Source organism: Microtus oregoni, unplaced genomic scaffold (assembly GCF_018167655.1).
Source record: "Microtus oregoni isolate MIOR12 unplaced genomic scaffold, Mior012 000040F_ref0000088, whole genome shotgun sequence".
Classification (NCBI taxonomy): Eukaryota; Metazoa; Chordata; class Mammalia; order Rodentia; family Cricetidae; genus Microtus; species Microtus oregoni.
In genome coordinates, this window is record NW_024543207.1 from 15,924,738 (window position 1) to 15,939,258 (window position 14,521).

A 14,521-nucleotide genomic window follows, 5' to 3' on the forward strand; every position below is an offset into this window, starting at 1 on the left:
ACACCTGACAGGGGGCTGGGAAGTAAACTAGGGTCCTCTAGAAGAATATGAAAGAATAAAAATGAACAAACTTTAAATTTTTTTTCTTAATTTGTATAGGTATTTTGCCTGTTCACCAAATGCATACGTGGTGCCCTTGGAGGTCAGAAAAGAGCAATGAATTCTCTGGAACTGAAGTTACAAACAGTTGTGAGCTGACATGTGGGTGCTGGGACTAGATCTCAAGTCCTCAGGAAGAGCAGCTAGAGACCTTAACTATTAAGCCATCTCTCCAGCCCTGTATGCACTCTTCATGACTGAGCCCTCTCTCCATCCACATAGTATGCACTCTTACTAACAGATATTTAAATAATCAATTTGTGCCAGGCGGTGGTAGTGCACACATTTAATCCCAGTACTCAGGAGGCGGAGGCAGGCGGATATCTTTGATAAACCCTACCTTGAAAATAAATAAATAAAAAATAAACCATCAATTTGTGAAGTCATGGAGCTGGCTCACCAGGTAAAAGTGCCTGTTACTAAAGCTAACAACCTGAGTTTGGTACACAGGACACACATGGTTGAAGGAGAGACTGAAAGAAGAGCATCAACTCCCACAAACTGTCCTCTAACCACCATTAATTGCACCATGAAATGGGAACACACACACAGGCGCACGTGCTCTAAATAAGTAAATGAATAAATAAAAGTAGTAAAAAAAATTTAATTTGCTCTCTGTTAAGTCATACTTTCCAAACACAAAAAAACAATAAACTGCCTCTTCTGGCAGAGGACCTGAGTTCAGTTCTCAGTACCCACAAGGAAGCTTACAGATATTCAAAACTCCAGTTCCAGGGGATCCAATGCCCTCTGGCCTCTATGGCACAGCATACATGTGGTGTACACACATATACATGCATGCAGTCAAAACATCCATAATAATAAATAATAAATCTTTAACCAAAAATAAATCCTTTTAAAATAAATCCCCTGCAGTAACTAAGCAGGTAAACCACTGTCCACAAGCTTCTGCCACCTTCACTTTGTCATAAACTACCCGCCAGCTATTTCAAGTCAAATTTAAATTGCCAACATTTCAAAAAGACTTTTTTTTTTTTTTTTTTTTTTTTTTTTGGTTTTTCGAGACAGGGTTTCTCTGTGGTTTTGGAGCCTGTCCTGGAACTAGCTCTTGTAGACCAGGCTGGTCTCGAACTCACAGAGATCCGCCTGCCTCTCAAAAAGACTTCCAACTTGAAACTTTACAAAAGTGGACATGAGAACTACTAATTTCACTTTCATGTGCCTGGAGAGATGGCTCATCAGCTGAAGTGACCTGATGTTCAACTCCTGGAACCCACTTGGTGGAAGGAGAAAATTGACTCCCATTGGTTGTCCTCTGACCGCCACATACATACAAATAAATAAAATATCAAAATTAACTTTCACGAATAGTAGTTACACAGAACAGCTGAAAAGTAAGGTCTTGCTAACTTATACTACTGATTCATCCTATATAAACGAAATCTCACTGCAGAACAGGTGATCAATGTCTAAGTATGACATCTCACGTGAGTGTGAATCTGTCTCTTGCTGTTTTCTACCTGAGTGAACCTGGCAAAGTCAGTCAAGCTAAACATTAGTTCCTTCTTCACCAGAACAATGGCAGGTTTCTGTCTTCCTGAACATGTAGACAGAATTGAGAGACAAGATACAGTGTTTACTAAGGGGAAGTACACAGTGACTCCTCGGTATTAGTTACTTTGAGTACGATATCAAAAATCAATTTTAAAAATCACTTCTAGCCGGGCGGTGGTGGCGCACGCCTTTAATCCCAGCACTCGGGAGGCAGAGGCAGGCGGATCTCTGTGAGTTCGAGACCAGCCTGGTCTACAAGAGCTAGTTCCAGGACAGGCTCCAAAACCAAAGAGAAACCCTGTCTCGAAAAACCAAAAAAAAAAAAAAAAAATCACTTCTATTTTATCCCGATATTTGAAAAGGTATCCTTAAGCACTACATGACACCAGAGGCACTCAGTTTCTCAATCTCTGAGTACTAATAACTATGGTCATACCGTAAGTCTATGCAAGTACTAAGTGCCCAGGTGAGAAGAATCAGGATTTCGTATAACATGCTGGTACAAAGCAAGTAATATACTCAAGGCTTACTAGATTAATAAAAACTTAAGGAGCAAGAGAGGTGGAGCAGCAGTTAAGAGCACTTGCTCTCACAGGGCGGGGGTCTAGCCCCGGCACCCACACGGCAGCTTATGGCCGTCCATACACATGAATAAACAACTCGTGTAGGTAAACGGACGAATAGGAAGACAAACACCGAATATTCACTAAAAGGATGTGAAATCTACGGAGATGTACGCTTACAAGATGAACCTGGATGACTGTCAATCTTCAGGAGTTTCATTTATAGTCTTTCCAAAAGTGGTCTCCAATGGCAACCAGCTTCACTCACTGCACGTAAGAGCCACACTGTACCTAACGAACTGACAGCCACAAGCAATGACAACAGGGGCAACTGTCCCCTACTACCTGGTGAACCTTAAACAAGCTATTAAAATAAGCCGAAATTCCCAACAGCCATGAAAGGTTAACACACTCATTCTCTCCCGGGCCGTCGGAACTTCACAGTGAAGGCTCCTGAGCAGGTTTTGTAAACTAGACAATTTTATTAAGGAAAGACTATTTTGAAAAAAATCAAGTTTTACCAACTCATCGTATTAACATGAAACTTTTTGTTACTCTAATGTCTTCAATACAGTGCTCGATTCAACCGCATTGAAAGTTGCCCAAATAAACCATTAGGCAGGAAAAAGACACTCGTTCTAACAAAAACATACCCGAAGTATAAGTATCCGCACTGGTAAGTAAGTACACGATCAATAATTTCCTCTACAGACCCGCTGATCAATCAGCGACTCTACAAACGTGAAAGCGCTTTGAAAACAGCCCGCCACCGTCAGGGCGGCATCTACTTTCTACACTCATGTCCCTCTCGTGTTCTGCGCTCATTCCCAGCAACCACATCCACGACACACGCTCACAAACCAACCGACCCTGGCTCGCTGGTGTCAAGCGGTAAAAGAGAAACGTAAACATTAGCCGCCGTCCCTCCAATGGTCTCTCGGGGCCCTCGCCTCTCCCGGGGTCAGGGCGATGCACTTTGGGGTGAGGTGAGCCGAGGGCAAGGTGTTACAACAGGGGGGTCAGGCCAGTTCAGTCCCCTCGGCCGTCATCACCTGACCGTGTATTTTCCGCGAACTTTCAAAGTCAACAAAGAAGTTCTGTGGCACAGAGGTAGGGCCTCCAGGACAACCGGCAAACACCAGAACACAGAAGAAGAAGAAGGAAAAAACATTGGGGGAGGGGAGGGGAAAACGCCCCCGGCCTCCGCACCGCCGCCCCCTCCTCTGCGGACGGCGGGGTTGGCAGAGACTGAGGCCCCGGTGCCCGGCACCGTCATATCCCGGCACCCCAACGTCTCGGGCACCCCACTTCCCGGCACCTCCGTGTCTCAGGCACCCCACGTCCCGGACACCCCCGCGACTCGGACACCCAAGTCCAGGCACTCCCAGGTCGTCTGCCGAGAGAACCGGCGGGGGGCGCGCAGAGGGTCACCTTCCGACCCGAGCCCGCAGGACGACCGGCTCGAGCCGCGCGCCCGCCGAACAAACCGCCCCCCGGAGGACGCCGGCCGCCGCGAGCACCCCGGCCCCGACTGGAGCGCGGGCGCCGCTGCAAGGGCGCGGGCGCCGCCGCCTCACCTTCCTCGGCGGTGTCCATCTTGTCTGGGGGGCGGCGGTGACGCAGCCGCGGAGGCGCCCGCGACCCGGCAGAGCCTTCGGGCCTGAGGAGGGGAAGGCGGGAGGGGGGCGGACAGGGGAGGAGGAAGAGGACGCGGGCAGGGCAAGTGCGTGCGCTCAGGTGCGAGACGAAGCCGGACGGCGGGCGACGGGGAAGAGGGACAGCGACTGACAGAGAGCGAGCGCCGCGGAGGGGGGTGGGGGGGGCGCGCGGCCGAGAGACGGGCCTGGGCGGGGCGCGCGGCGGAAAAGGCGGGGCATCGGGACTCCATGCGTCACTTCCGGCGCGCGCACTCGGCCCGCTCGCGGCGGGCGGCGGCGGTGGCGGTGGGAGAGGAGAAAGTGAGCGGTCCTGTTGGCGAGAGCTGCGCGGCACTGGGGCATGGAAGCCGAGGCAGCGTCCCGTGGACGTGCGGCGTGTGTCCCGGGACAAAGGAGCGCGGGAGCCCCGGGGGCGAGCACCATAACCGGGCTGCGGGACAAAGGCCCCCGGCGTGGGGTACTCGACCGTGACTCCCAGGACGGGCTGCATGGGCTCTGGAACAAGCATTTTGGTTCCTCAGCAGCGTGGCTCCGGCGCTCCGTTTAAAAGGCGTATGAAAGCATCCCTGAAAACGATGAGCACCCAGATTATTAAGATCTCTCCTGGGGAGGCTTATGCAACTGATGGGAAAGGACGCTTCACAGCCGAATGCCGAAACGGAATTGGCCGCGAAGGGAATTGGTCTAGGTGGCGATCCTATTAGGAACGCTTACTTGGCCAGAGCTAGTTTGCTAATGAAAGGATGATGGAAAACTGGGCTCTGCTCGCATCAGTTGGCCAGCGTTCCTCACGTTATCCTTAGCGTTTTCTCTAAGTAAATAAGCTAGTACAGACCAGAAGCAAAGAAGGCTCTCCAACCTCAACGCTTAGTCAGACGACAGAACCTAAATATTCAAGACACAGACCTTTTCTGTGTGAGAGGAATTGGGAAGACCCTTCTTTTGATCCTCACCTAAGGCTTAAAATAATGAAAATGCGCCCTTCAAAAAGGCAGCAACGCTCGAATGAAGTCATTGATTTGTCTTCTGTGTTACTGTATTGTGGCAAACTTACTGCCACAATAATGGAGATATACTGTTTGCAGAGGCTGACCTTGAGAACTGAGGTGACATTGACTAAAAACTCAAAAAAAAAAAAAGGCAAAATTATATTCGAAGGCAGCTCTTTCCCAACCATACCCTTCCCACGCATTCAGTTCGTGTAAGGCCTATGGCAGCATACTTTGAGCCCACTGAGACCAGGGACACAAAACCGGCTCAAGCCTGTCAGCATGGGAAGAAGGATTCTGGAGAGAAAGTTTTACTGAAGGAAGCACTATTAATAGTATTCAGGGCAGATGTGTAAACCTCTTGACCATGGATGGTGTTAGGTCTTAGAGTGGAGGGCTTTCTTTCGATTTCCTGTTTTCTCTTGGGAACTCAAGGGAAAGAACTTTTCACCAGGTTTTTCTTCCACATAGCAATACAATGCACAGTTAAGTACCTTTTCTGTAGATAAAATAGAAGTAGTTAGGACTGGAGAGATGGCTCAGCTTCCAAAGGTCCTGAGTTCAGTTCCCAGCAACCATATGGTGTCTCACAACTGTCCGTAATGAGATCTGGTGCCCTCTACTGGCTCGCAGGTGTACACGCAGGCAGAACACTATACATAATAAAATTTTTTTAAAAAGAAATAGACAGTACTTGTTTAGCTCCTACTGTGTGCCGTTAAATTGTGTAGATCAGTCAGATCTAGCCAGACATGATTGAAACTTAACTATGTTTAGGCTAAAAGGAGGAAAGCACTCTCAACGTGAACTTCAAGAATAGGAAGGTTGCTGGGCCCCAGGGCTGCTAGGCTCAGCCTTTCTTCTTCATCCCCAGCTTAGCCTTTCTGTGCACACTGGCTCCATCTTGTTCAGCCAGCCTCTTCCATATGGCGGGATACAAGGCCATTGAGAGCCCTCAGCTTTAAAGCTTCAGCCTTACCATTAAACAGAGTGAGCCGTGAGGCTCTCACCAAGGTAGAAGATGACTCAGAGAGGACATGTGGAAAGATACACTGTAATTTTTTGAGCAAGAACTATGACAATAGCAAACAAATAACAGTAATTAACCAAAGTCCCTATTACGGCCAATGAATATCAATAGCGATTCCGCAAAGTAAATACACCCGTTTCCCAGATGAGCCATCAGCTCCACAGCAGGTTGCTAACACAGGGAAAGAGGAAGCAGCATTAAGGCACAGCTCTGCCTGACTAGGGGTTGGTTTAGCACTAACAACTTCTCACTGTCATGACGTCCTCAGCTCTATTTTTTGCCGTGAACTTGAGTGTGTCTCCAACCTGTGACCTTGCAACAGTGGCACAGAGCTCTCCTAAAGAAGCAGAGGTCCAGCAAGAGCCAAGAGCTTTACCACGGCTGTGATGTTAAGACAGTTAACAGATGACTGAGGGTGATAATGGGGCTACCTTAAACTCTTCCCTTCCCACTTTGCTTCCCCTCCTCTCCTCACCTTCCTTCATTCCTGTCTACTTTTCCAGTCCTCTTCCTTGAAGTGAGACCCAAAAGCAAGGAGGGCAAGAAGAGTGTGCAGGTGAAAGAGAGAAACCTGGTGTGGCTAGACAATCTCATACTGCGCAACTAAAGACGTGAAGAGCGAAGTGGCCAGATTTCCCAGCAACAGAAAATGCAGGTGTAGAAAGAGGGAAGGCTAGAAATATGGCTGAAAACAAAGTTCATGAGTCAGTCTTGGCATGGACCGAAGCTCAGACTCGGCCATTAGAGATCAAATAATCTCAGGCAATGAGTTTGGTAAAACAAGTTTGGGCCCAAGCCTAGTGGCACACACCTTGGGATACAGGCAAGCAGATCTCTGAGTTTGAAGCCAGCCTGGTCTATACAATGAGTTCTAGACCATTCAGGACTAATAATGACACCCTGTCTTAAAAAAAAAAAGAAAAAAAAAAAGCTTGGGTTGTGAGGTCCCTAAGCTTCTGACAAGAGTAAACATGAATTCTTCTGGATGTGATAGTAGAAATCACCCCCATGGGACTCCTTCCCATCCCTGGAGAGGTACATGGTCTCACCCAGCCTGAATATGCATGCCTCCCTGCACACAGTGTTAGGTATCTGCTGTGGTCACCTCGGTCACCCACCACACCTGTTTGCCCTGAGTCCAAACCTCCGATGAATTTCTTCGTTCATAATCTTCACAGTAGGTGCTGTTTCAAGTTCTTTAACTTGCACTTGAGAGTCTCAAAAGTCTCCCAAGTGTTACCTGTCTCAGTTAGGGTCGCTGTGATAAATCACTTTGGCCAGGTGCCAGAAGGATGTGTTTAACTGGGTTCCATGAAGCACATCGCTGTTGTGGTGAGGAGTGTGGCAGCAAGCTGGCAGCCACCACCCTCTAGCAACAGTCAAGCTCACATCCCAACCTACAAACAGGAAGCAGAGAGAGCTTACTTGAAATGACAGCAGTTCTTTGAAACCTCAAAGCCTGCCTTCAGTGACATACTTTCTCTAGCAAGGCCACGCTTGTTAATTGTCTCCAGATAGCCACCAACTGGAGACCAAGTACCCAAATGCCTGAGACTTCTGGGGACATCTCATTCAAACCACAATTTTTAGCATTCAGGCACACTTGGCCCCACCCCTTAGGAACATGGCAGGCAGTACCCTGGCATGCTGTGTGATCTCGCCTTGTCCCTTTAAAAGGCAAAACTCCACGTACTCCTACCTCTTCCTCTCTCCTCATCTCTGTCTCTCTCTTCCCAGGAGCTTGCTCTGCACTCCTTTTCTCTCTTCTCTCTCCCTTCCCTTCTCCCAGGAAGCTATGTCTGCACGTTTGTCCATCACCCACCGTGGTTTGGACCTACCCGCCAAGGTCCAATCTCGCACCGAATCATAACAACAATATCCAAAACTTTTCTCACTCTTACAGAGTCATGTCGGGGCAGAAAAGGAAGGAGCTTGAAACAGAGCCTTGAGCACCCAGACCCTGTAAGTCCTGCCCAATTGGCCACATTTATTTCATGTCGATCCTGTTTTGCCAGAGGATTAGCCACCTCGCCTTTAACATCAGAAGAGCCCTCCTCCCTAGCTCACTCCTTCCATTGCTTTCCTGAGTCTCCAAGTAGGAAAGCCCTCAAGCTTTCTCTCCACCCTCGCACGTGCCCCACTTCTTTGTTAACTGGATTGTGAGCGCCCATCTCTGGAGCTCTCTAACACTGGGTATTCCCTGAGAACCTGTTTATGTAAGAAGCAGATGCTGGCCAGACCATTTGTAACAATAGAACTCTGACCCACAGTCTGCCGCAGCACAGTTCAGAAAGCCATGTTCCGTTCTCTGCCGCAGGGAGGTCAGGATTTAATCTATAGCTCTGACTCCTTATGTGGCTGCTGCTGCTCCAAGACCAGCCAGAGAAAGGCAAATGCGCTCCCAATCCTGCCACACGGAATGCCCTGACTCTAGTTAGCCCCTGTACCTCATTCACACGGTCTGCCTCTTGCCAAGTCCCATCCCTACCCACCCCAGTTTTCCTTTTTTTCTTTACAAAGGTTTTTCACTTTTCTGCTTGCCTTTAGTCTCTGCCAAACAAATGGGAATGGTGAACTCCTTTTCCACAGAATAGTCTTTGCTTGCTCTCGTTTGGGTGGCATTTGTTTATTTTTATCTGATTTTAGTGACTAATTCTGAGGTCTTATAGCTGGAGTCTTGCCCACCCTGACCTGACTCTCTCGGGAGTGCTCTTCCCCAGCCTCCAGTCTGTCTCATTTCAACAGGAATGACGGTGCCGGAGAATTAGCCCTTCCTTTCAGTGACTCATCAGTTTGTTCGTTGTGTCAGTGGAGAATCCAGTCACTGTTGGTCACCCACAGAGCCTCATTTTAGCCCCAGTGCTAGGGAGGCAGTTGCCATGGTGATAGATGCAGCAGACTGGCTACGAGCAGCCCAGGCCAGTAGAGGGCAAGCCTTCTGCAGGGTCTGTGTTGCTCAAAGGGCCCAACCAATCCCTCACCCCTGAGAATACAAGAGAGGCAGAGAACCCTCCGGTGCCTGTCATTCTTTGAGCCTTTCTTTAGCATACCCCCCACGTTGGTTCTTAATGGTTATCCTCACTGGGTTGTGCAGCTCAGACTGTGTTGCTCAGCAACGAAATAACAATATAAATGCAACCTCCACTGAATGTGTATGAATACCTCAATTTTTTCAAGAGGGTGTGGATCCAAGTGCTCCATGCTAGGGTGGGGGTAGAGCCATCTACGTCTTCTCAAAGGAAGGTTAAGAACGAGCAGAGCAAGTGCACAGCGTGAGTGCACATCCTGATCATTTACAACCAATCAGATCCAGATGAGGAATGGGGCAGCGCCTTTTCTCCAGCTTCCCCCAGGAATCTCCTCCTGCCTCCCCCGTGCCCACCTCTTCAACAGGAATAAGACTTCCATGACAAGCTGCTGCTCCACCTGGTTTGAAACTTAATATCCAGAAGGAGATGTAGACCTTTTGTGTCTAACTTAACTCATGGGCACAAGGACAGTGAGAGTCCCCACATGTTTTCAGTAAGGTGTGCGTGTGTAAGGTCTGTGTGTGTGTGTGTAAGGTGTGTGTGTAAGGTCTCTCTGTGTGTGTGAGGTGTGTGTGTAAGGTCTCTCGGTGTGTAAGGTGTGTGTGTGTAAGGTCTCTCTGTGTGTAAGGTGTGTGTGTGTAAGGTGTGTGTGTGTAAGGTCTCTGTGTGTGTAAGGTCTCTCTGTGTGTAAGGTGTGTGTGTAAGGTCTCTCTGTGTGTGTAAGGTCTCTCTCTGTGTAAGGTCTCTCTGTGTGTGAAAGGTCTCTCTCTGTGTGTAAGGTGTGTGTGTGTGTGCACATGTGTGCTCACTGCTGAGCCCAGTCCCCTTCATCTCAGCAACAGGACTATCCCATTCAGTCGTTGATCCTCTTCTACATTTGAAATAATTCCCAGCTTAACAAGAACATCGAAACCTACAGTACAAATTCTTTTTTTTTTTTTTTTCGAGACAGGGTTTCTCTGTAGCTTTTTGGTTCCTGTCCTGGAACTAGCTCTTGTAGACCAGGCTGGCCTCGAACTCACAGAGATCCGCCTGCCTCTGCCTCCCGAGTGCTGGGATTAAAGGCGTGTGCCACCACCGCCTGGCGTGCAGTACAAATTCTTACAGATATTTCTCCCACAGTAGCCAAAAGTTACTATTTTGCCACATTTTCTTTACCAGTGTTTCTCTCAGTGCCTGTATAATGTATCAATTTATTTTAAAAAAACATTTGAGAGATTATAAATATACATTCTTACCCCTAAATACTTCAATGTATATATACATATTTTAAGGATTACTTTGTTTTAATTATGTAGTGGGGGGGGTTGTATATGTGAGTGCAGATGTGCACAGAGGCCAGATGTGTTTGCTCCCCTGGCAGCTGGAGTTGCAGGTGCCTGTGATGCCCAGTGTGGGTACTGGAAACCGAACTTAGATCCTTTGCAACAGTAATACTTAACTGCTGAGCCAGCCCCCGATGTGTGTGTATATAATTTTTATTATATTTTTGTTTATTTAGTTTGAATGTGGGATTGGGGAGGACCATGCCACTGTTCAGAGGTGGAGGTCAGAGAATGACTTGTAGGAGTTGTCAGTCTCCTTCCCCCGTGTAGATCCCAGAGATCAAACTCTAGTTGCCAGCCTTGGCAGCAAGTGTCTGCACCTGCTAAGCCATTTCACCAGCCTCCTTGCTTTTTTTTAAAGCAGAGTGTCACTATGTAGCCCTGGCTAGCTTAGAATGCACTATGTGGAACAAGCTAGCCTTGAACTTCTACCAAAATTGACAGTGATGGAATACAGGTGCCAGAGTCTGATTTGCTGGCACCGAGAATTTGAAAACAGTTCCTAAAATGTTGGAAACCATGGGCGTGGGAACATGGCAGAGTTGCAGGTCCTTTGCCCCCGCCCAAGGACCTTCAATGGACCCAGGAGCCTTCTTTAATCTCCCTGCTGCCTCACCACGGAGGTGAGAGAGGAGGAAGCATGGAATAAAGGGGAGGTGATGGAGGGAGAGCCTGGAGCTGTCTCCCTGTGCTCTCCTGACTTAGACAATAAGTTACAAACACTTGTAGGCCCCCTTGGGTCTGACTCACTCTTCTGCAAGCATATAGTTTGGTGCTTTCGTTTATTAAAGCAGTTGAGGAACCCTGACACAATCCATCTTATCCATTTTCCTGGAAGAAAGCCATCCCCACTGCAATCACGCACTCCTCCAGTCACTGACAGCTGCTAATCTGCTTTCTGATGGCAGAGTGGACTGTTTCAGATACTGTGTTGATTTGAATGAGAAGGTCCTCATGGCTCCTATGAGCCATGAATGCACTCAAATGAATGCACAATTTGGAAATGTTAGGGAAGGATTAAGAGGTGTGGCCTTGTTGCAGGAGGTGTGTCCCTGAAGGTGGGCTTGGTTTCTCAGTTAGCTACCGGTGCCTTGTGGTTATATCTCCATGATGTAAGTTCTCAGTTATGGCTCCAGCTCCATGCCTGCCTGTCTATTGCTGTTCTGCCTGCCACGATGGTCATGGACTCACTATCTGAAACCATAAACCCCAATAAACTCTTTCTTCTATAAGTTTGTTGTTCACGGTGTCTTCACAGCAGTAGAAAAGTAACTAAGACAGAGAGCATGTGATCTTTCATATCTAGCCTTTTTTATGTAACATGCTTCCAAGGCCCACCCGTGGTATCGCATGAATAAGCTTTCATTTCTTCCATTGCCACATAATAGCCCATTATATTAATTCACCCCATTTTGTGCATATTGTCCTCGGGTATTGAATGCTCAGATTGTTTCTGTTCTTTTGCTGTTGTGAAAAATCCTAATAGGGGGCTGGAGAGATGGCTCAGAGGTTAAGAGCACTGATTGCTCTTCCAGAGGTCCTGAGTTCAATTCCCAGCAACCACATGGTGGCTCACAACCATATATAATGAGATCTGGTGCCCTCTTCTGGCATACAAACATACATGGAAGGAATGTTGTATACATAATAAATAAATAAATCTTTAAAAAAAATAGAAGAAAAATCCTAATAATCATGTGAAATTGTGTGGCTATGATTTTAGTTCCTCTGACCTTTGCTGAGGTCAAGTGGTAAGTGACTTTGAGGGACTTTGGGGAAGAGCAAGCAATTTCAAAAGCAAACAGGTAAGAGTGATCCATGTTTGACCCCCAGGATTTATGAGGTGAAAGGGAACGCCAGCTTCCACAAGTTCCTGCATGCTTTGGCCACAACATACACACACATACACACACACACACACACACACACACACACTGAATAAAATTAAATGTAGCCTAAGAGGAGACTACAGACCTGCAGAGTACCAATAACTTCCCTCCTTGAGATTTAAGGAAAGCTTTTCTACAGATATCCCAGAATGCAAGAAAGAGGAGATGGAGCAGAAGAACACCAGGGGAATAAGCATCCCCTCCTCCTCCGGGGTGGGAGGGAGACAGACACCCCAACTGGTAGCCACAACCCATCCCAGATGTTTCAGCTAGAAGTGAGAAATTCACAGGGGTGCCTGAGAGAGGCCGGCTCTGCTCTGCCGAGGGATCTGCCAGATCTGGGGAGGAGCTCAGCAGCTGAGATAATATTTGCCTCGATCTCCCACGGAGTCTGTGTGTTGGCAGCAACTCAGAAAAGAGGCTTCTGGGAAGACCAAAGTGCATTAAAACTTAGTCATGTCTGAGTATTTGATGCATATAGCAGCAGTGAGAAGAGAGAGGGTAAAGCGAGGCACAAAGTCAATGACACACTAAAAAGTTTAGAGGGTAACCTGGAGGTCTTGGGTACTACTTACTTTCCCTGGGCAGGTGGTCGGCTCATGTCCAGGTGATCTTGGAGGTAGAGAACCAGGGAGCCTGGGGGGTTGGGGGAATGTCTCACCTGGCTGCTGTCTGGGAGACAGTGAAGGGGAGGAGGTAAAGGCATAACCGTGGAAGGTGGTGAGTGAGGAGAGTCACATTGTTTCGCTGAGCTTTTGTTTACATTTTCCAGAGAAAGAACAACTGGTCTGACATTCTCAGCTCTTGCAGCATGAGTTGTCCCTAACTCCTTGTTATGTTTGCAATGTAAACAAGTCACCATGAGCTTGTGTGTTTGAAACTTGGTCTCTAGCTGATGGCACTGCCTTGAGAGGTGTAAAGGTGCCCACGTCCTGCTTCTGCCTGCTCTTCTCTTCCTGCCACCGAGCAGGTTGCTGCTATGCCTTCCCCTCCAGGAGGAACTGTAGTCTCAAACTGTGAACCAAAAAGAAGGCTTCCGTCTTTAGGTTGCTTCCTAAAACATTGGATGCTCAGGAGGCGGAGTCAGAAATACAGAGCTTTAAGAGCATCAAGAGAGGGTCTGGAGAGATGGCTCAGAGAGTAAGAGCAATGGCTGCTCTTCCAGAGGTCCTGAGTTCAATTCCCAACAACCACATGGTGGCTCACAACCATCTGTAATGAGACCTAATGCCTTCCTTGCCAGCAGTACATTGTATGCTTAATAAATAAATAAATCTTAAAAAAGAAAGAAAGAAAGAAAGAAAGAAAGAAAGAAAAGAAAAGAAAAGAGGATCAAGAGAAAAGTTAGCTTCAGGAGGAGACATGGAGTTTGGAAGGAGGTCGCAAAGTTCTCAGTTTGGGGAAGAAGCGTTCCCATCTGCCTTGCTGGGAGCTGCCCAAGAGAGCTCTTTCTACAATATACCCCTCACCGCTACCCCTTGCCTAGCAAGACACTGTACTCGCCAGCCCCTCCAGGCTCGGCACTGACAGCCAGTGTCACCTCAACTTCAGCTGCCACGGGGACAGAAGCCCCGTGCCTCCTGTCTCTTTTTCTTCCTCTTTTCCTCTTTGCACTGTTTGTCTGCCTGTCAGTAAGTACCAGGCACTCTCCACTAGCCCAAGAGACTGGCATTTCAGGGTAGTATCATGTCTCCTCTAACATTCCAGGTGTGGGCGTAGGCTAAGGATCAGGATTCTAGTGAGGGTCCTAACTCAAAGTCAGAAGGGAAAAAAGTCCCATGGATGGATATGGCTAAACTTTGGGCTTAAACTATAGAATGGCAGGCTAGAGAGTACAAAATTCCAAAACCTTGATTATGTTCTTGATTTTCATTAAATGTTTTTGAGGGCCAAGTTCATGGCCAAAGAGAATTGTTAGTACAAAGGCTTTGAAATGAAGAGGTTAGCAAGGGTGAATGAATCATTGCACAGGCTGGCCTTTGGTTTCCTAACTGTGGTATTTCCGCTCCGTACCTTCTTCCAGGGATTTCTTGGAATGAGCCCAGGCTGCAGAGGTGATTGGGTGTCACTGTGGAGCTGGTCTCCATCCAAGCATGCCTTCTTATTGCTAGAGCTCTGGATTGACGTGGCTTGGCAGGGCATAGGGGTATGTGAGAGACAACAAGTCTGAAACGGGGTGGAAATATCATGCGGGTCTTTCTCTGCGCTGCCCACCAGGGGCCACCGTAACTGAGCTCCGGCGCAGCACGAAGTTCAAGTTTGACCACATCCTTCTTGGAATTGGATCCTTTGCTTTGTTCTACAATATTGGGCAATGTTTAGACATCAGGAAACCAAGGAGATTATATAATTACATGATAATAGTACATTTTAAAGTAGTGAATGGAGCCTGTGGTGTTTTTTATTAGTTCATAATGAAAAACC

The 14,521-nt window shown here is 47.7% G+C and overlaps 1 protein-coding gene across 2 annotated transcripts in view; it reads right to left on the minus strand.

The window, feature by feature from the left end:
• Window positions 1–3,980, minus strand: part of Marchf6 (membrane associated ring-CH-type finger 6) — a 61,488-nt gene extending 57,508 nt beyond the window's left edge. For both annotated transcript variants that reach the window (XM_041632056.1, XM_041632055.1), the window contains exon 1: window positions 3,755–3,980. In XM_041632056.1, the coding sequence (XP_041487990.1) occupies window positions 3,755–3,773 (19 nt within the window). In that variant the 5' untranslated portion in view covers window positions 3,774–3,980. The remainder of the gene's footprint in view (window positions 1–3,754) is intronic.
• Between the last annotated feature and the right edge of the window lie 10,541 nt (window positions 3,981–14,521).